The sequence below is a fragment of the Myotis yumanensis genome, unplaced genomic scaffold, assembly GCF_028538775.1.
Source record: "Myotis yumanensis isolate MYYU_CA2020_CCGP unplaced genomic scaffold, mMyoYum1.0.hap1 SCAF_9, whole genome shotgun sequence".
NCBI lineage: Eukaryota > Metazoa > Chordata > Mammalia > Chiroptera > Vespertilionidae > Myotis > Myotis yumanensis.
Window position 1 is genome coordinate 69,322,473 of NW_027223760.1, and position 20,634 is coordinate 69,343,106.

Sequence of the window (20,634 nt, forward strand, 5' to 3'; positions counted from 1 at the left end):
CCCTCGGGGGATGTCCCGGGGATCGGGCCTAAACTGGCAGTCAGACATCCCTCTCACAATCCTGGACCACTGGCTCCTAACCGCTCACCTGCCTGCTTGTCCCTAACTGCCCCCCGCCCCCGCCAGCCTGATCACCCCTAACTGCCTCTGCCAGCCTGATTGCCCCTCACTGCCCCCCTGCCAGCCTGGTCGCCCCTAACTGCCCCCCCTGCCGGCCTGATCACCCCTAACTGCCTCTGCCTGCCAGCCTGATTTCCCCCAACTGCCCCCCCCCCCACCCGACCTGGTTGCCCCCAACTGCCCCCCCGCCGGCCTGGTCGCCCCACACAGCCTGCTGCTCGGTCGTTTGGTCACCCCTCACTAACCCCCCTGCCAGCCAGGTCACCCCACGCTGCCTGCTGCTCAGTCATTTGGTCACCCCTCACTAACCCCCCTGCCAGCCAGGTCACCCCGCGCTGCCTGCTGCTCAGTCATTTGGTCACCCCTCACTAACCCCCCTGCCAGCCGGGTCACCCCATGCAGCCTGCTGCTCGGTCGTTTGGTCACCCCTCACTAACCCCCCTGCCAGCCAGGTCACCCCACGCTGCCTGCTGCTCAGTCATTTGGTCACCCCTCACTAACCCCCCTGCCAGCCAGGTCACCCCGCGCTGCCTGCTGCTCAGTCATTTGGTCACCCCTCACTAACCCCCCTGCCAGCCGGGTCACCCCATGCAGCCTGCTGCTCGGATCGTTTGGTCACCCCTCACTAACCCCCCTGCCAGCCAGGTCACCCCACGCTGCCTGCTGCTGAGTCATTTGGTCACCCCTCACTAACCCCCCTGCCAGCCGGGTCACCCCATGCAGCCTGCTGCTCGGTCGTTTGGTCGCCCCTCACTAACCCCTGTGCCGGCCTGGTCGCCCCACGCAGCATGTTTGGTCGTCTGTTCAGTTGCGATGGTCACTTTGGCTTTTATATAGATAGAATTACTGTCTATGTAATTGGGACCCTCAAAATGTATAACAGTAGCCCTAATGGGTTTGGCTCAGTGGATAGAGCATCAGCCCATGGACTAAAGTGTTCCAGGCTAATCCCTGGCCCTGGTTGGGGCATGTGTGGAAGGCAACCAATCGATGTGTCTCTCTCACATTGATGTTTCTCTCTCTGTTTCCTCCCCTCCTTCCTCCCACTCTCTCTAAAAATCAATGAAAAAACAACAACAACAAAGTGTAACAGTGAAAGGTTGATTGGGGACCCTCCTCCCACAGGTCCACAAACACATGCATACAGTGGATCCCAGAGACACATACAAAGAGCAGCACAGACAGAGAGCTAGAGAGAGAACCTGACACAGAGAAAAATGCAGACACATACACAGCCAGAAAGAGGCACAAAGAGACAGAAAAAAACCCATACACAGAGATACAAACTGTATGCATTACAATAATATATATTTATAAATTATAAATATATATATATGTATTTTTAAAAAAACAACCTTTAAGAACACAAATTAACTGGCATTAATTACTGCCATTAACCTTAGTATACTTTAGTGTTAATTAAAAAAAAGATGAAATCTGATTTCATATCTAATATAGGAATCAATCTATATATAACTATTATCATACATAAGAAAGTAGTAGTAATTAGCTTAATTATGTTCAACCCTTGGTCCTTGGAAAATGACTGCTTTTTTCACCTGTTAATATTTTCACTCTTCCTAACATAATTTACCTACCTGTGACCTTTAGTACACTACCAATAACCTTGGACATTGGCTTCTTTAACCCCTATTCCACCTACTCTTCAGCAAGCTTCTTTGATATGCTATAATAAAATATATTATAATTACAACATCTATGTTCTTACCAATATAAAATAACAAAAGAATATCAATAACAAAAGAAAAGGCTGGAACACATAAGTATGCTCAGAAAAAGTAGTTGGTAGACATTAATATAAAAGACTGAGCAAAATTAAAGCTTATGATTCGAATCTATTTGTTCCTTTGAACTATTTTAATAATGTTTTCAACATTTAGAAGATTTCTGGATTAATAAAATTTTTTAGCATATATATATATATATATATATATAAATATAAAACTGTGTATACATCTCTAGTCATATTCAACTTATTTCGGCTTTTAATGAAAATCTGGAGGAAATGAGATTATTGTAAGAGTTATTAGCCTCTATTTTAGATGTTCCAGTGCCATCAACAAACAATCAATGCCTGTGTGCCACAGCTTACATTAACATTAGGAGAAAATTATAAAGAGAAGATAAAAGTTAAAGCCGTCCCCCCCCCCCCCCCCCGCCAAAAAAAAAAGGCACACAGTTATACATAAGAGTATACTGTCCCCACCAAATCGATGCTGCTCCAGAACACCAGTAACAAAGGATACCTTTCCCTGATGAAGGCTCTCTTGGGAAATGGCCACACACACAGGGCAAACTGTTTTTGCTATATAACAGCAATAGCTAACACTTGGTGCTTACCATGGGACAGGTACTGTTTCCCAAAATGAATCAAGTTCTTATTCATTTAATTGTCTACATACTAGCAAATGAAGAGAAGAGTTTTGTTGTTTTTTAATCACAAGAGTTAATCTTTCATACATGTTTACAAAATTCTCATCCATTTATTAATATTAAATATCTGTGGGCCAGACACTGTCGTTGGCACTTACAACCATGTAAGGCAGTAATTACAGTATTACTTACTTCCACTTTACAGTAAATGCATTTTCCCCTTGTCACTCCAAAGGTCACCAATTCATTTTCAAATATACATCATTTTATTTCCCTTATCAACACTAGGTTTCAGTTTAACTCAGTTAAAAATATCTCCTAAATTCTTCATCTACTTTAAACTCAAGGTTATTATCTCATATTACTGGGGGGAAAAAACACTTTCATTTTTAAGGTTATTTTAAATTTTGTTTGCATCTGTAATCTCTAGATTCACATATTTAACATTAATTGTATGTCAGGAATCTAACATTTTACTGTATGGCAGGAATTTACATCACTGTACATTTAAATCGATAAGAAAAAATAACTGCTATTTGAATTAATCAACAGGGTAAAGTTAACATTTCCAGCATTAATCATTAGCCGCTGTGCAGACAGCATTGGTGTGGTAGATTTGACTCCTGCCTCAAAGGCTTACAATCTAATTAGACAACATAGATAAAATACATGGCAAAAGAGATAGAACAAAAGGACAATGAGCATTAACTAAGTAGCCATCAAGTTAACCTCTGACATGTTTCTTCAAGGTCAACATAATTTTACAGAAAATAAAGTTCTTACAAGTAGAAAACAGAGATCAAATAAAGTGCCATCAAGAACATCTGGAAACATGACAAAGAATGAAATGAAAATACAGAATCTAATGCTGTTTATCCGAAATAATATAAATTAACCAGTTATTTCATTGCACATGCAGAGCTATGGTCTTTTCTCCTTTATGTAGATATAAAGGCTTATCAACACATAAATTCAACATAAAAAATTAATCAAAGTGAAAATGTTTTGCTCTGCATATTGTCAACTTGATAGGGAAGCTAAAGAATTTATTAGCTGTCTAGCAACCAAATGCCATGATTCTTCTTCTTACCTTGCTGAGTGGATTTAACACTGTCCTTACTTGTATGCTACCACAAATTCTCTTGAAATAGTTCAGATTTATTCTAAATTAGCTCAGAGTAAATTGTTCCCTCCAAATCCCTGACTATGATCTGATTACATCAAATATTTGTAAGCTCACTTATTTCACCATCCCTATCAAGCTAAAAATAGCTTTAGCCTTTTATTTTAGATAATCTAAATATGAATGAGACTAGTAATGCAAACACAAAATTAGATAACCTATTTTTAAATAATTTAGGGAACCTAACAGTTTAATGAACCTTAACCCTTTAATACTTTTTAATGATTCACTAAATAAATATACTAAACACATATTTACTATACAGATTCAAACTCCCTACTATTAAAGTTTCATTTTCTGACCAGTTTATTCCTTTTTTTTTTTTAAAGTATATTTTATACTTTAAGGGAGAAGGATACAGAGTCAGAAACATCGATGAGAGAGAAGCATCAATCAGCTGCCTCCTGCACACCCCCTACTGGGGATGTGCCCGCAACCAACGTACATGCCCTTGACCGGAATCGAACCCGGGACTCTTCAGTCCCCAGGCCGACGCTCTATCCAGTGAGCCAAACCGGCCAGGGCCTGACCAGTTTATTCTTAGAAAAATTCAGCAACAAATAACATTTCTTATTTTATTCACTAAGCCAGTAAGTATACTGAACAATACAATACAGTACAACTAAAATCACTGAATATAAACTTACTTTTCAGCAACATCTTTATTTCTCCATTTTCTTTCTTGATCTCATTCATTATTTTATGCTTCTTTTTTTCTCTCTCTTTTTCCTTATCTCTCTCTTTAATTTTTTCTTTGATTTTATCTGAAACACAAAAAAGGAAATGTTTTCAACTACTATAGAATTTTTCCAATGAACTATGGTGCAATTTCTAAAATTCCCTTTCCTATACTTAACATAGACTACATAATACACATAAGAAACTAACAAAATTTAGTATACATTTTATTCTTAAGATTATTTTTCACTTACTTCACGTCAACCACAATATTAGACTAACTTTAAATCACTTAAAAAAACTGACTAACTTTAATCAATACAGTAAACTACAATGGAAAAAGTACAAGCTTTGAAGTTGGGCATATCTAGGTTGGTAACATAACAATGGAAAAATTACTCAATCTCAGTTTCCTAATCTGTAAAATGGTAGTTGACACCTTTCTCATAGGTTACTATAACGACTAACTAAAAAAAGATATACTGACTACCTAGAGCAGGGGTGGGCAAACTTTTTGACTCGAGGGCCACAATGGGTTCTTAAACTGGACCGGAGGGCCGGAACAAAAGCATGGATGGAGTGTTTGTGTGAACTAATATAAATTCAAAGTAAACATCATTACATAAAAGGGTATGGTCTTTTTTTTTTTTTAGTTTTATTCATTTCAAACAGGCCGGATCGGCCCTCGGGCCGTAGTTTGCCCACGGCTGACCTAGAGCCTATTATATACTACCAGATGTTAGTTCCCTTAACCTTGCACCTTTTAAAAAGGGTATGACTGATCTGGCTGGCTGGTGATATTATAGTAAAATCTATCTATATATATAAAACCCTAATATACAAATGGATCAAACAGCCAAACAACCAAACAACCAAACAACTGGTCACTATGATGTGCGCTGACCACCAGGGGGCGTTGGTGCAACATGGTGAGCATCGGCCACAGCAGGATGGTGGAGCAGGTGAGCGGGGGCATCAGACCAAGGTGGGACGCCGGTCGGTCGCTGTCATTGGGGCGAGCCTCTGGTGTTTACTGAAAATTCTTTGCTCCTGCGTGCCATGGTTCCTGCCCGGCGCTCACACCCGCTGCACCTGCTGCCAGCACCTGGCGCCGGCCCTCCGCCAGATTGCTCAGCACTGTCAGCAGGTGTGAGTGATGGCAGCCGGCCCCAACTGCCCCCCAGGGCTTCTCCACCTCACCCTGCTCCTGAGGTGATTTGGGCTGGTAGCCGCCTCTCACGCCCGCTGCTGGTGATGGTCCCGCTTGCATCCATTGCTGGCGCTGGAACTGCTGCTCGCACCCACTGCCAGCGCCGGCCCACTTGCACCTGCTGCCGGCACCCGGTGCCACTCCCCGCCCCAATCGCTCAGCACCGTCAGTGGGTGTGAGTGGCGGCTGCCGGCCCCAATCACCCTTAAGGGCTTCTCCACCTCCCCCAGCTCCTGAGGGGTGATAGGGGCCAGCAGCCGCCACTCCCACCTGCTGACGGCACCGGCCCCGCTTGCACCCACTGCTGGCGGCAGCCCCAACTGCTCTGCACCATCAGCGGGTGCAAGCGGTGCCAGTGCTGTCAGCAGCAGCAGGAGCAGGGCTGCCGGCAGACAAGGGACTGGGGGCTGCAGGGGGAGGTGCCAGGTGTGGGCGCGGAGGATGGGCTGAGACCCGCCTCTGTGCCCAGCGCAGCCTCGTGGCCCACAGTTCTTTAAAGGTGCACAAATTCGTGCACTGGGCCACTAGTAACAGGTATAAAAACTCTAGGAATTATTGTCTATAATCTAGTAATTCATACTTAGAGTCTATAAAATTGCTAGAGGTCCGGTGCATGAATTTGTGCGCAGGTGGGGTCCCCCGGCCTGGCCGGAAATTGGGGCCAATCAGGGCTGTCTCGCCCAGTCCTGACTGGGGCCCATCAGGGCCGACTAGGACCAGCCAGCCAGGGGGACGGACCACGGGAGTTTGGCTGACCGCGGGAGGTTGACTGTGGTAGGGCACTGACCACCAGGGGACAGCTCTTGCATTGAGCGCCTGCCCCCAGTGGTCAGTGCACATCATAGCTACCAGCAGGTTGTCCAGTCGTCTGGTCGTAACAGTTACTTAGGCTTTTATATAGAGAGACTTGATGTCCTATTAATTCATATTTATTCAAGCACCTATGTACCTAGCAAAAGAGTAGAGAAGAATGTAAAAATAGTGACATAGTCCTTATCCTCAAAAAGCATACGATTGTTTACAAAGCCACAATATAAGCACAAAAAAACCACAAGATATCCTTCAATGTAGCAGAAATTACATAGTTACTAGAGGCCCGGTGCACGAATTTGTGCACACCGAAAGGAAATTAATTAGAGGAAATATTTTAATATCACTATTTGTACTTTCTCTGTAATAGAAATGTCAACCAAATTCACGATTAACAATGACAGATTGAAACATTCGTGTGCGACTGGCGCCAGTGAGAGCTTTATATGTATTGCACATGCGCGAGTCAACTTACCCTTTTATAGATATAGAATAAACTTGCTTAATTAGACCTGCTTTCTGATGTAAACTTTTTCCAGCCCAGTGAAGCACCCCAATTTCTCTTTCACGTAATTGTCAGCAACATAGCAGTAATTATATCAACATGAAGCACATTATTATTGTAGATCACACTGGGAGAACAAAAGGTAAAATATTTAACTGCAGCAGTGTTTGACTATATTCTGCGCAGTGAGAAAACCTGAAGTCATTTTCAAGGTCCACCACTTCTTTTCAGTCAGGTCAAGTTTTAAGCTTTCTAAATCTCTGTTTTCCAGCTAATGAAAAGAAAATAGGATTCCACCAAGTCTCCTATCTACCTACTCCAGGACTTCTGCGAGGATCAAATGAGATGAGGCACAAGAAAACACTTCACAGGCATTTGGTTAAAGTATGAAATGTTTGCACCTGGCTATAAAGCAAGTCATGTTCCTGGGCTGAAGAAACTGCAAGGAGGCTAGTCATCCCTACGGAGAAGTAGCCGGGCGTGGCTATATGACATCATTACCCAGCACCCACAGCCACCGTTTCTGGGCTATGGGCCACATTTTGCACCATGGGGTCTCTGCAGCGCAGCTGCAATGTGGTGGGGTGTCGCTCCAGGGTGGTGTTGGGCCTGTGTCCCACTTGGGGGAAGCCAAGTGTTGCTTTGTGGGCACCAGGTCTGTGGTGCCATTTCTCTGTGTGCATCATGGCAGCTCCTGCGTTGAGCATCTGCCCTCTGGTGGTCGGTGTGCGTCATAACGACCGGCCAGACGGTTGACACTTAGCATATTAGCCTTTTATATATATAGATTATATACATAGATACAGATATGCATACTGCATACTTTCTTACTTAAACCCCTCCTTACTTTCCTTTCTACACTCATTCAGGCCCAAATCACCTAATGATCAAATTACTGAATCAATATTGTCCAATAGAAATATAATGTTTACAACACATGTAAATTTACAAGGGTGAAATTAATTTTAATAATATATTTTATTTAACCAACATATCTAAAACATTCCAAAATAAGACCAACACTAAAAAATTAATATTGTGTTAGTCTGCATTCTTTTTTCATAATAAGATTTCAAAATTCAGTGCATATTTTATACTTATAGCACATTTTAATTCAAACTAGCACCATGTTAAGTGTTCAATAGCCACATACTAGTGGCTACCAAAATCAATTAACTCAAGTGTAGACTTAAATAGATAATTCTCAAAAAATTAAACCCAAGCCGAAACCGGTTTGGCTCAGTCGATGGAGCGTCGGCCTGCAGACTGAAAGGTCCTAGGTTCGATTCCGGTCAAGGGCATGTACCTGGGTTGTGGGCACATCCCCAGTGGGAGATGTGCAGGAGGCAGCTGATCGATGTTTCTCTCTCATCGATGTTTCTAACTCTCTATCTCTCTCCCTTCCTCTCTGTAAAAAATCAATAAAATATACTTAAAAAAAAAAAAATTAAACCCAAGTATTTAATAGGCTTCTTAAAAGATAGTCATTAATAATAACAAAAAAATTCAAATTAAGATATTTTCATTTTATAAAACTAACAATGTGCTTTTCTTTTTTTTTAATATATTTTATTGATTTTTTACAGAGAGGAAGGGAGAGAGATAGAGAGTTAGAAATATCGATGAGAGAGAAACATCGATTAGCTGCCTCCTGCACGTATCCCACTGGGGATGTGCCCGCAACCCAGGTACATGCCCTTGACCAGAATTGAACCCGGGACCTTTCAGTCCGTAGGCCGACGCTCTATCCACTGAGCCAAACAGGTTTCGGCAACAATGTGCTTTTCGTAAAGTGATAATACTGAAAGCAGATGAGGGGACAGGGATTCATTGACTTAACAAATATGCACTGCTGAGTATAAGAAAAGAGTTAGGTTACAGAGGTGAACATCTGTTCACATATAACTTAAATTATAGAATACGCTGTTTTCACATTTCACATTAGTTTGCTACTCTTACTTTTTGATATTTAAAGTCCTTAAAATCCTGTTATACATCCACATAATGTTATTACAAAGAGCTGGAGCTTAGACACATATATAAGTTATTATTTTCTAAATACACATTTTTAAAAACAAACTATTTACATATTTAAAATCACAAATGAGTAAGTCATCTGAAATTTCATCATTTCATTTTCCAGTTACCTCTATTAATCTTATTACCCTAAAGTTCTATATCAGTAACTATTAAACTTTAAAGTTTACTAAAGTATAATATACATACAGAAAGAGCCCGAGTATACAGCTACATTTTCACAAAAAAATGAACAAGCACCTCAGAACCACTCTGCACTCCCTTCTAGTCTTTTATTTTTTTTAAATCCTTAACCAATTATATGTTTTTCATTAATTCTAGAGAAAGAGGAAAGGAGAGGGAGGGCAAGAAACATCGGATGATCCATGTGAGAAATATTGATAGGTTGCCTCCGACATGCACACCAAGCATGGAGTGAACCCGCAACCCAGGTATGTGCCCAACCAGAAATTGAACTTGTGACTCCCTGGTGTACGAGACAATGCTCAACCACCTCAGCCATACCTGCCAGGACTCTCTTCTAGTCTTAATGCAACTCCCTGAAGGTTAACCACAATCCTGACTTCTAACCACACATATTTAAAACAACTATAAAATTTTAATGGCATGTATAAAGAATATGACATACTATAAATCTACTACAATCGCAAAACACAAATATTTTACAAAATGATATTAGCTTCTCAGGAAACAAAACTATAATATGGCATAACCTACAGTTTTTATAGAACTTATTTATAAGTATACTTACTTGTAGACTTTTCTCAGAGCAGTTTTAGGTTCATATAAAAATTGAACAGAAGGTACAGAGATTTCCCACATATACCTCCTGCCTTTATAGCTCCCACATTTTAAAAATATTTATAACTAATATACACATTCAGAAAACAGAGTGAAACACAATAGTTCAAATTATTAAAAGCCATTATTTTATGTGACAAAAGTTTCTAAGTTGCTGCAATAGGATCATATTAGTTTCATAACACAGGAAAAAGGGTCTTGGAATATGCCTTCAAGTTCAAATAAAGTTAAACAGTTCAATGAAAAATAAGTTGAAGGTGTGTAGTCATTATATCAAAAACATCAATAGAGGTTCTGGTCAATATGGCAGTCCAGGTAAATGCAGTACTCAGAACCTCCCGCAACCATATCAAAATTACAACAAAATCACAGAACAACCATCATTCAGAATGCCTGAAATCTAACTGAACACAAGTCCTATAACTAAGGTTATAAAAGAAGACACAATGAGACTGGGAACAGGTTAGTCCCATACCCACATGTGGCAGTTAAACATCAGGAGGAATATTGCTGGAAGAGAAGTACCCATAACTTCTGACTGTGAAAACCAGTGGGGATTATGGCTGCATGAGACCAAAGCTCCTTGAGACCCAGACATTACTCTTAAAGGGCCTGAGCATGGACTTATTTGAACTCACTTGCTCTGAGCTCTAGCAATGGGACAGCAGCTGGAAATGTGCCAGGGACATATGCGAGGGAACTAAATTGTCTGGCTTCAGAGCAAGGACAGAAGCCACTGTTCTTTTTCTTTTCTTTTCTTTTTTTTAATATATTTTATTGATTTTTTTACAGAGAGGAAGGGAGAGAGATAGAGAGTTAGAAACATTGATGAGAAAGAAACATCGATCAGCTGCCTCCTGCATACCTCCCACTGGGGATGTGCCCGCAACCAAGGTACATGCCCTTTACCGGAATCGAACCCGGGACCTTTCAGTTCGAAGGCCAACGCTCTATCCACTGAGCTAAACTGGTTACGGCTTTAAATATATTTCTTTATTGATTTCACAGAGGAAGAGAGAAGGAGAGAGAGATAGAAACATCAACGATGAGAGAGAATCATTGATCGGCTGCCTCCTGCACGCCCCCTACTGGGGATCGAGCCCACAACCCAGGCATGTGCCCTTGGCCGGAATCGAACCCAGGACCCTTCAGTCCGCAGGCTGACGCTCTATCCACTGAGCCAAGCCGGCTAGGGCCCACTGTTCCTTTTCTGAGCCCTCCCCTCTCAGAGCCAGCAGGGAGATGCCATATCTGAGTCTCCATTAACCTTGCTAACACTGGTGATTCTCAGAGACCAGGCCCCACCCCAACTTGCTGGCCCTCACAAGCCATTTCCAGTGGCTTTTCCATACAAACAGCCTCTCTTGGCTCATACTTCTTTGCTAAAATCTCTCAAATAAGCAGCATCCTGCTGTTGTATCCCTCATCTCTCTTACTAAGTGGCACCAGGCCTAGGCACTAGAGGAGGCCAACCTCAATTTGCAGCTTGGCCTCTTCCAGGGAACCTCTAAGCCCAGTGCAAGTAGCAGTCATCTGGAGATCAGCTCATGTCAGGTGGCCCCAGGCAGGGCACAGGGGGTGACTGACCTTGCACCTCCCAGGAGGTCCCAAAGCCAGTGCACCCAGTGGACAGCTTCAGACCACACTGGATTACAACCCAGCCACCTCTACAAGTGAGACATTCAAGAGGTGGACTCAGTGGGTACCAGAGCCTCAATGAAGCAAGTCCTGCTCCATGGATTCAGACCCTGCATAGCAGCTCTTGCACTGTAATCACAGCTGGTCCTTGCAGCTGATGGGTTGCCAATTCCTCCCAGTGACATGCCAACAATAATCAAGGCTCAACTACAATATTATAGTACACACAACCCACACGAAATGCAGCTGGAGCACGCAGCTCGGGTAACCAGGGAGGCTGCACCACTGGGCCCTACAGGACAACTAATAAACAAGGCCACTCTACCAAGTACAGGAAACATATCAGCTATACCTAATACATAGAAACCAACACAGGGAAGCAGCCAAAATGGAGAGACAAAGAAGCAGGTTCCAAATGAAAGAACAAAAGAAATCTCCAGAAAAAGTACTAAATGAAATCAAGTCAAGCAAACTACCAGATACAGAGTTCAAAGCAATGATTATAAGGATGCTTAAGGAATTGAGTGAGAACTTCAACAGCATAGAAAAAGACATGGAAATCATAACAAACATCCAGTCAGAAATGAAGGATATACTAACTGAAATAAATAAATTACAGAAAATTAACAATAGAGAAAGCAGAGAATCAAATCAGCAATTTGAAAGCTAAGGAAGCAGAAAAAAAAAAATCATAACAGTAAAAAAAAAAGAGGATAATGTAAGGAGCCTTTAGGAAAACTTCAACCATACCAACGTTTGCTTCATGGGGGTGCTGGAAGGAGAAGACAGCAAGAAACTGAAAGACGCCGAAACCGGTTTGGCTCAGTGGATAGAGCGTCGGCCTGCGGACTGAAAGGTCCCAGGTTCGATTCCGGTCAAGGGCATGTACCTGGGTTGCGGGCACATCCCCGGTAGGAGATGTGCAGGAGGCAGCTGATCGATGTCTCTCTCATCGATGTTTCTAACTCTCTATCTCTCTCCCTTCCTCTCTGTAAAAAATCAATAAAATATATTAAAAAAAAAAAAAAAAAAAAAGAAACTGAAAGACTATTTGAAAAAAACAATCACAGAAAAGTTCCCTAACCTAGTGAAGGAAATAAACATACAAGTCCAGGACATGCAGAGTCCCAAACAAGATGAACCCAAAGAGGCCCACACCAAGACACATCAAAATTAAAATGCTAAAGGTTAAAGACAAAGAGAGAATCTTAAAAGCTGCAAGAGAAAAGCAGTTAGTTACCTAAAAAAGAACACCTATATGGGATTGGCACAAAATATTCAAAGTGATGAAAGCAAGGACCTACAACCAAAATTATTTTATGCAGCAAAGCTATCATTTAGAATCAAAAGACAAAGAGCTTCCCAGACAAAAAAAAATTGCTAAAGGAGTTAGTTCATGATCACCAAACCAGTATTAAATATTAAAGTCTTCTTTAAGAAAAAGAAAAGAAAAAGATAAAAAATATGAATAATAAAATGGCATTAAATACATATCTGTCAACAATTACTTTAAATGCAGATGGATTAAATGCTTCAATCAAAAGACATAAGGTGGGGGTGCCCTGGCTAGGGTGGTTCAGTTGGTTGGGTGCCTTCCTGTGCACCAAAGGGCTGCCAGTTAGATTCCCAGTCAGGGCACATGCCCAGATTGCGGGCTCAATCCCCACTTGGTGGGCAAACAGGAGGCAGCAGATTGATGTTTCACTCTCACATTAATGTTTCTCTCTCTCTCTCTGTCTCTCTTTCCCCCTTTCCTATATCTATCTAAAAATCAATAAATTATTCTTTAAAAAATAAGACATCAGGTGAGGGAAAACGGGTGATATCTGTAATAGTGTCAACAATAGGAAAAAAAAGACATAAGGTAATTGAATTGATAAGACCCTTATATATGCAATTTACAAGAGACTCACCTCAGAGCAAAAGATACAAATAAACTGAAACTAAAGGGATAGAAAAACATATTTCATGTAAATGGGAACAAAACAAAATAAAGCTGGGGTAGCAATACTTATATTAGATAAAAATAGACTTTAAAACAAAGAGTATAAGAAGAGGCAAAGAAGGACCCAGCAACTCCACTTGTGGGTATTTATCCGAAGAAACCCAAAACACTAAATCGGAAAGATGTTTACTGGAACACTAGAGGCCCTGTGCACGAAATTCGTGCATGGGAGGGGGGTTCATCAGCCTGGCCTGCACCTCTCACAATCCGGGACCGCTGGCTCCTAACTGCTCGCCTGCCTGCCTGCTTAATCTCCCCTAATCGCCTCTGCCTGCCTGCCTAATCACCCCTAACTGCTCACCTGCCTGCCTGATCGCCCCTAACTGCTTCTGCCTCAGCCCCTGCACCCAGGACCCAGGCTTCCCTCCCTCTGGCTGGCTGCAGGCACCCAGGACCTGGGCCGGCTTCACCCAGGCTGGCTGCAGGCACCCGGGACCCCGGGCAGCTTTGCCCAGGCTGGCTCCTGGGACCGTGGGTGGCGCTGCCCAGGCCGGCTGCAGGCACCCGAGCGATGCCGCCCGGGCCCTGGCTTTGTCAGGAAGGACATCCAGAATGACGTCCGGAAGACATGCAGTCTATCCAGTCTAATTAGGATATTACCCTTTTATTAGTATAGGTTGTTTACAATAGCCAAGGTATGGAAGCAACCCTAAGTGTCCATCAATAGATAAATGGATAAAGAAGACGCGGTGCACATATACAATAGAATATGATTCGGCCATAAAAAAGAAAAAAAATCTGCAACAAATGAATGGACCTAGAGCTATCTTCAACCAGTGTGCAGTGGGACATTGGTGTGCAGGGAAAGTAAGAATTTTTAAAACATGCAAAACCTGACTATTTAGTCAGGGCGCAGACCTCTTTTCCCTTAGACTGCCAAATTAAAAAATGACAACAGCCAATACAATACCCGTCCTGTGTGAATGAATCAATATTATACCTATTTTTTGTCAGATCGGCAAAAAATATGTTTTTTGATGTGCCACAGAATTTTAGTAATTAGTTTGTGTGTGCCGTAAGATGAAAAAGATTGAAAATCGCTGACCTAGAGAGAATCATGCTAAGTGAAATAAATCAGAGAAAGATAAATGCCAGATGATTTCACTTATATGTGGAATCTAAAAAACAAAATAAACAAACAAGCAGAACAGAAACAAACTCACACATACAGAGAACATTTTGATGGTGGCCAGATGGGAGAGGGGTTGGGGAGATGGGTGAAAAAGGTGAAGGAATTAGAAATACAAATTGGTACATATCGAACAGTCACAGGGATGTAAAGTCCAGCATGGGGAATATAGTCAATAATATTGTAATAACTATATATGGTATCAGATGGGCATTGCATTTATCAGAATTACCATTTAAGTTATATAAATGTCTAATCATGGGGTTGTACGCCTGAAACCAATATAATAGTGTACACTAAATGTAATTTAAAAATTAAATTTAGAAAAAGAAGCTGCAGAGCCTGGCCCATGTGGTTCAGTGGCTGAGCATCAACCCGTGAACCAGGAGGTCACGAGTTCAATTCCGACCAAGGGCACATGCCCGGGTTGTGGACTCGATCCCCAATGGGGGGCGTGCAGGAGGCAGCTGATCAATGATTCTCTCTCATCATTGATGTTTCTCTCTCCCCCTCTCTGAAATCAATAAAGAAATGTATTTTAAAAATAAAATAAAATGAATAAACCAAAAGGAAGGCATGGGATCAAGAAAAAAAAGGACTCAACTAAAGTGAAAGAAATTCCCAGAATGTCAGCTAAGAGAAGTCCCAAGATGACAACTCTGCAGCAGGCCTAAAAAGAAACAATCCAGACCAAAGCTGGAAGGACAGCTACAAAAAGGATGGATAATAACTACAGGAACAAATGTAACTGGTAAGCATATCTGACAGACCTGACCATGTGGAAAATTGTACTGAGAAACATTTTATGAAGCTGCTGGAGGGTACAGAAAGACTTTTCTAGACAAAACTAAGCAAATGAAAAAATTAGGCATTAAAAACAAAAGGTTACACAAGAAAATAAAATTATAATAAACTATCTCAGGAGTAACAAATATTTATTTGATCATAATGATAAAAACTCTGAATATGAATTTACCCTAAAATTGTGGAATAACAATATTAGAAAGATGGGGAATAATCTAGTTCTTAAAAACCTTTGAACATCTATGCTAAACTTTAAAATCACTGGCATTTACATACCTCCAATTATTCCATTCTAAGAAAAGCCTCTATTTTCATTACAGTCAAATTCTATAACTACACTTTCAAGTAAAAAATTCAGTTAAAATGTTCTGGTTCTGTCTTGGGATATATCACATGGTCATTCTAAGGAAAAAAAAAGCTAATAAATGCAAAGCAAAAACTAACAAAAATTAGATGATCTATGTAAGTCCTCCCCACCCCCAAAAAAATATATGGAATGTTTCACGAATTTGCTTATCATCCTTGCGCAGGGGCCATGCTAATCTTCTCTGTATTGTTCCAATTTTAGTATATGTGCTGCCGAAGGGAACACTGATCTATACAAGTTTTATTGGTTACTGGAATCAGATAAGGCATTTGTTATCTAATATGTTTGTTCTGTTGTTGTTATACTATAACTCTGAATGTTGGATACCTTTAGTACATGTCCCACTTTTACTTCCATATTTACTGATTCAGTAAGTTAGTCTTACATGGGCTGTGAACTCTTCAGCAGGTTACCTCTGTAAGCACCAAAGCCTGGTTATTTTGTTTTAAAAATCTAAAATGTTCTGCACATTTTTTTATAACAAACTTAACTTTTACTTGATAACTCAGGCTATCATGCAAGATAGCTGCAGTACTATGACAGAGGCTTTGGGTGTGTAAAGCATCAATCCATATGCTAAGTGGGCCTAGACTGGTATGCTTTTATAATTCTCTTGTTTATCAGTCTTAACTTTCAAATCTACTGTCAATGATCCTTTCTGTATCTGAATTCACCCACCTTTTAATTTGTTATGAGGTTAACAAAAACAAATTATCATGTTTCTGACTCAAATAACTTGTTAGAATGGTAGCCAATGTAAAAAACTAGCAGTTCCTACTAAAGACTTGCAAAAAACAACTCTAATACAAATAAAGGAGCTTAATTGCTTAACGAAATTGAGAGGCTAAATCTTTTGGATTTTTGTTTTTGAAAGATCTATTCCTTGTTTCAGTGTCTTAATACCTAACTTATGGTTCCGATTCAGATTGTTCAATCAGTGAGCTATGGGATAACTGAGAGGGCTCACTAAACTATCCTATGTGCTATCCAGGTGAACTATCCAAGTTAGAATAACACTAAAAATAGGAATATATATACCTAAAACAAAACACCTGGTTACCCATTCACTAAGATTTTTACAAAAAGCACAGAGAAAAAAGAACTGTATTACATATTAGGATTTTTATATTTGCAATTATAACTATACTAGAGGTCCAGTGCACGACATTCGTGAACTGGAGGGTGGGGGGCCTCAGTCCCACCTGCGCTCTCTCGCAGTCTAGGAGCGGGCCTAAGCAGGCAAGCAGACATCCCCCAAGGGGTCCTTAGTGCTGCTGCCACAGCCACTGCACTCAGCAGCCATGAGCCCAGCTTCTGTGTTGAGCGTCTGCCCCCTGGTAGTCAGTGCGCATCATAGCGACCGGTCATTTCACTGTTCGGTCAATTTGAATATTAGGGTTTTATTATATAGGATTGAATGCATGTATATAATCTTGCCATTTCAATAATACTGTTGCTTAAGAATCTTCTTAATTGATTAAAACAAAACCTTAATTTAGTATATCAGGTTTTAGAAGGATACAAGCACTTTCCAAATTAAGAGGGAAATATTTTCACCATTAAATTTACCATCAAGACACTGAAAAGCTATCCTCTTTGATTTTTTAGGTTTTTTTCCTCAATAAAATAGCATTTCTGAAAAAAAAGGAAGGGAGGGAGGGAGAGAGAGAGAGAGAGAGAAAGAGAAAGGAAGGAAGGAAGGAAGGAAGGAAGGAAGGAAGGAAGGAAGGAAGGAAGGAAGGAAGGAAGGAAGGAAATCTGCCTGGTTGAGCATCACAGTTCAATTCCGGGTCAAGACATATGCCTGGGTTGTGGGCTCAATCCCCAGCGTGGGGCGTGCAAGAAGCAGCTGATCATTGATGTTTCTCTCTCTCTCCTTCTCCCTTCCTCTCTAAAATCAATAAAAATATATTTTTTAAAAAATGAAAATCTTACAAGTGTTAATATGTATGTAGTCACTAATCAAAAAAACCTAAATAGGTCATGGAAAAACATCTTCCCCACATCTTAATGTAAAGGTATCATTGCTTATATTCAGACTTAATTAGATAAGCTGTAGCCTTCAAATGGAGGATTTTAAGTGTAATTGAAAAGGCTAGAAAATTTTTTCTTTTAACAGCCATTTCACTTTAAGGGCCATTTTAAAGTCAGAATTGTTGAAGAATGCTTATTTTCAGCCATTCCAATACACTGACAACGGTATACTCAGATTCACTTCCTCATTCAAAGAACTTTAGAAAAGCAAACAGTTTATACATCGCAATGCACAGACTTCCAGGCACTTAAAACTTTTAAATGTAACCAATAAAAAAAAACAAAATAACTTTAAAATACTAACCAATTATAATTCCAGACGAAAAGTAGTATAAAAAACACTTTCTGAGAAGCAACATTCTCCAAAGCTGAGAGATCTTTACCTTGTGCAGGAGTACCAGATGGCTATGCTTAGATGTCAAAGCTTTATTACAGGCAGAAACACCAAGAAAGAAGTAACTGTTGCTGCATACTCATTTACAGCATTTTTAAAAGCTGTGAAAGTAGCCATTCCAATTCAAATATACAGAGAATTTTTCATGATGTTAAGCTACCATTAGATCAGCAGCGCTAAAACCGTTTTTGACATTTCATTTTTTCCTTCCAAAACAAACAAACATACTGTGACAATACTCCGTATCGGTGTATATTTACATTAAAGACCATGATGTGCTTGAAGCTTCTGATCACATCAGGATCTCGTTTTCAACCAGTCTCTATGCTGCACCCCTGTCAGATCCTTGTGTACCACTAGCTGAATAGGTAGAACCATCTATTTCCAAGAAATGCTTTCTGAAAAGTATATGGCCAGCTACATTTTAAAACTGTCCGACAAGGACGTCTACAAGAATCGGCCTTTTTCTGACGCGAAAACACTTTGCAGCCACTTGCTCGGGCCCCCAAACCTTAACACGCCTGGTCGTATCCTTGGCTGCAAGAAAGGGGAAGAAAAAAATGGCTGTAAAAGCTTTCTGCAGGATGGTGTTTCAAACAGGAACACTCACAGCACTCGAGCCTATGGGGCGGGAAGAAGCGGGGAGGGAGGAGGGTATCTTACGAAACAGCGGCGCGCTCCGGGCCCGCACGCTACCTCATTTCCCTAATAGGGATGAAAAGCTCAGGCCTCTGGTAGCTCCCAGCTGACGCCACGGCTCTCCACACCCCTTTTTTTTTTGACAGGATTTTCTGCTCACAAACATGAATTCCAGGATCCGGTCTAGACGGTCTAGTAACCCACCGAGCGCTTTTTTTGCAGGAACAGACCCTGGAGGATCCCGCTCCCTCTCCTCTCCCTCCGGAGCCCCACGCTCCGAGGCGGGTCTCCCGGACCCGATGGTGCAAACCCTCCGCGCATTCGCGGAGAGGCAGAGCGCGACAGAGAACACACGAGTTTCGGCCATGCCCCTCGCTGGGACCGAAATCACAGGCTCCATTTCCTGTCCCCACGAGGGCTGCAACCTCGTCCGCCGCGCGCCGGGCGCCTCCCGCCCCCTCCCGGCTGGCGCACGCGGCCCCCCGCGCGCCTGCAGCCCGGACGCGGCGAGCGCCACGGGGTGGCGGGGGCCGGGGAGCAGCCCTCCCGTCCGCGGCCGGCGCCGGCACCCACCTCGCGGCTGCAGCTTCACCTCCCCGTTCTCCTCCCGGGCGGACCCGCAGGCCTCGCCCGCCCCGCCGAGGCCGTGCCTCCGCCTCTCCTTCTCCCGCTTCTCCTTGGTCCTGCGCGGCTTGGCGTTGGCCGCGGGGGCGGCGGCCGGCGGGAGAGGCTGAGGCTGAGGCTGGGGCTGCGCGTGCAGCAACGTAGGAGGGACCAGCAGTTTGCGCGACAGCGGCGGAGACGAGGAAGCCCAGGCTGCGGACGGGACGGCCGTGCCGGCGGAGAAAGAGAAACTGTTCCGAGCGGAGGACGGGGAGGGGGCGGCAGACAGCGCGGCGAAGCTCCAAGACGCGGGGCTGCCGTAGCTCTGAGGCGAAGGAGCCACCGGCGGCGGCAGCTGCCTGCTGTTCCCGCCGCTGCCCCCTTCTCCGTTCAGTCTCCGCGGCGCCTTCTTCTCCTCGGTGCGGACCTTCTTGGCGGACAGAGGACCCGGTGGGTCCCGGGAGGCGGTCTGCAGCTTGCCAAACGGTTCTTTCCCCGAGACGGGGGCGGCGGGGGTGGCGGCGGCGGCAGCGGCAGCGCCGTGCGCTGAGCTCGGCGGTTCCGCCATTTTGCGCTCCTGTTGTATTTACTCTCCTCGGCTCCGGGCGCGGGGCAGGGGCGGGGCGGCCCTCCGCGAGGGGCGGGGGGGCGGAGCCTCCGGCCACCGGCCTGGCCCGCCATTGGGCGAGCCTCCCTGAGGGATCCCTCTGACAACCTGTTAAAGGCGCGAATCTCGACCCGAGGAGGCGGGATCGCCAAGGGGACCCGCTCTGGAGGTCACCGCTCCGCGGGACGCGTCTCGCGGCCCCAGGAGCTGCGCGGGGGCTTCCTCCGCTGTCGCCGGCGCGAACCCCGCGGCTCAGCGAGTGTCCGGGAAGAACCGCCGCTCCGGAGCCCACAGCGAGCCCCGGCCCTGGTCGCGCCGGTCTCCGCCTCGACGACTCGGTCACATCACTTTCTCTTCAGATTTCCCTCGGGTCCTCGGGGTCCCTCCCCGCCTCTTCGCGCCCAGAAAGCTGGATTTCGCAGCTGCCCCGCTCCAAGGAGAACATTTTTTTTTTCCCGGGAATGAAGTCGCTCCTCCGTGTTGGCCGTAGTCGATGGATGGGAGGGGCTAAAAGTCACTTGGTGTCTTGAAAAGGTTTGTTACTGTTGTTAAAATCGTCCGCTCTTCAGAGTTTGAGGGCAATCACTTCCTGCGAGCCTGGGACTTGCGGATTGCTTCTGAGCTGGAAGGTAAGCGGCTCCGTGGAAAAACGTTTCTTTCACTTTTGTGATTGCAC

At 43.3% G+C, this 20,634-nt stretch overlaps 1 protein-coding gene and 1 non-coding gene across 2 annotated transcripts in view; both read right to left on the bottom strand.

Moving 5' to 3' along the window:
- Positions 1-19,943, bottom strand: part of RSBN1L (round spermatid basic protein 1 like) — a 61,525-nt gene extending 41,582 nt beyond the window's left edge. The window contains exons 1-2 of the mRNA XM_070424566.1: positions 19,322-19,943; positions 4,345-4,461 (exon numbers count right to left, since the gene is read on the bottom strand). Of these exons, the coding sequence (XP_070280667.1) occupies positions 4,345-4,461; positions 19,322-19,919 (715 nt within the window). The 5' untranslated portion in view covers positions 19,920-19,943. The remainder of the gene's footprint in view (positions 1-4,344; positions 4,462-19,321) is intronic.
- Positions 15,800-15,906, bottom strand: LOC139017163 (U6 spliceosomal RNA). The gene has a single exon (XR_011472815.1). It is a non-coding gene; the product is annotated as a U6 spliceosomal RNA (small nuclear RNA).
- Positions 19,944-20,634: the final 691 nt, after the last annotated feature.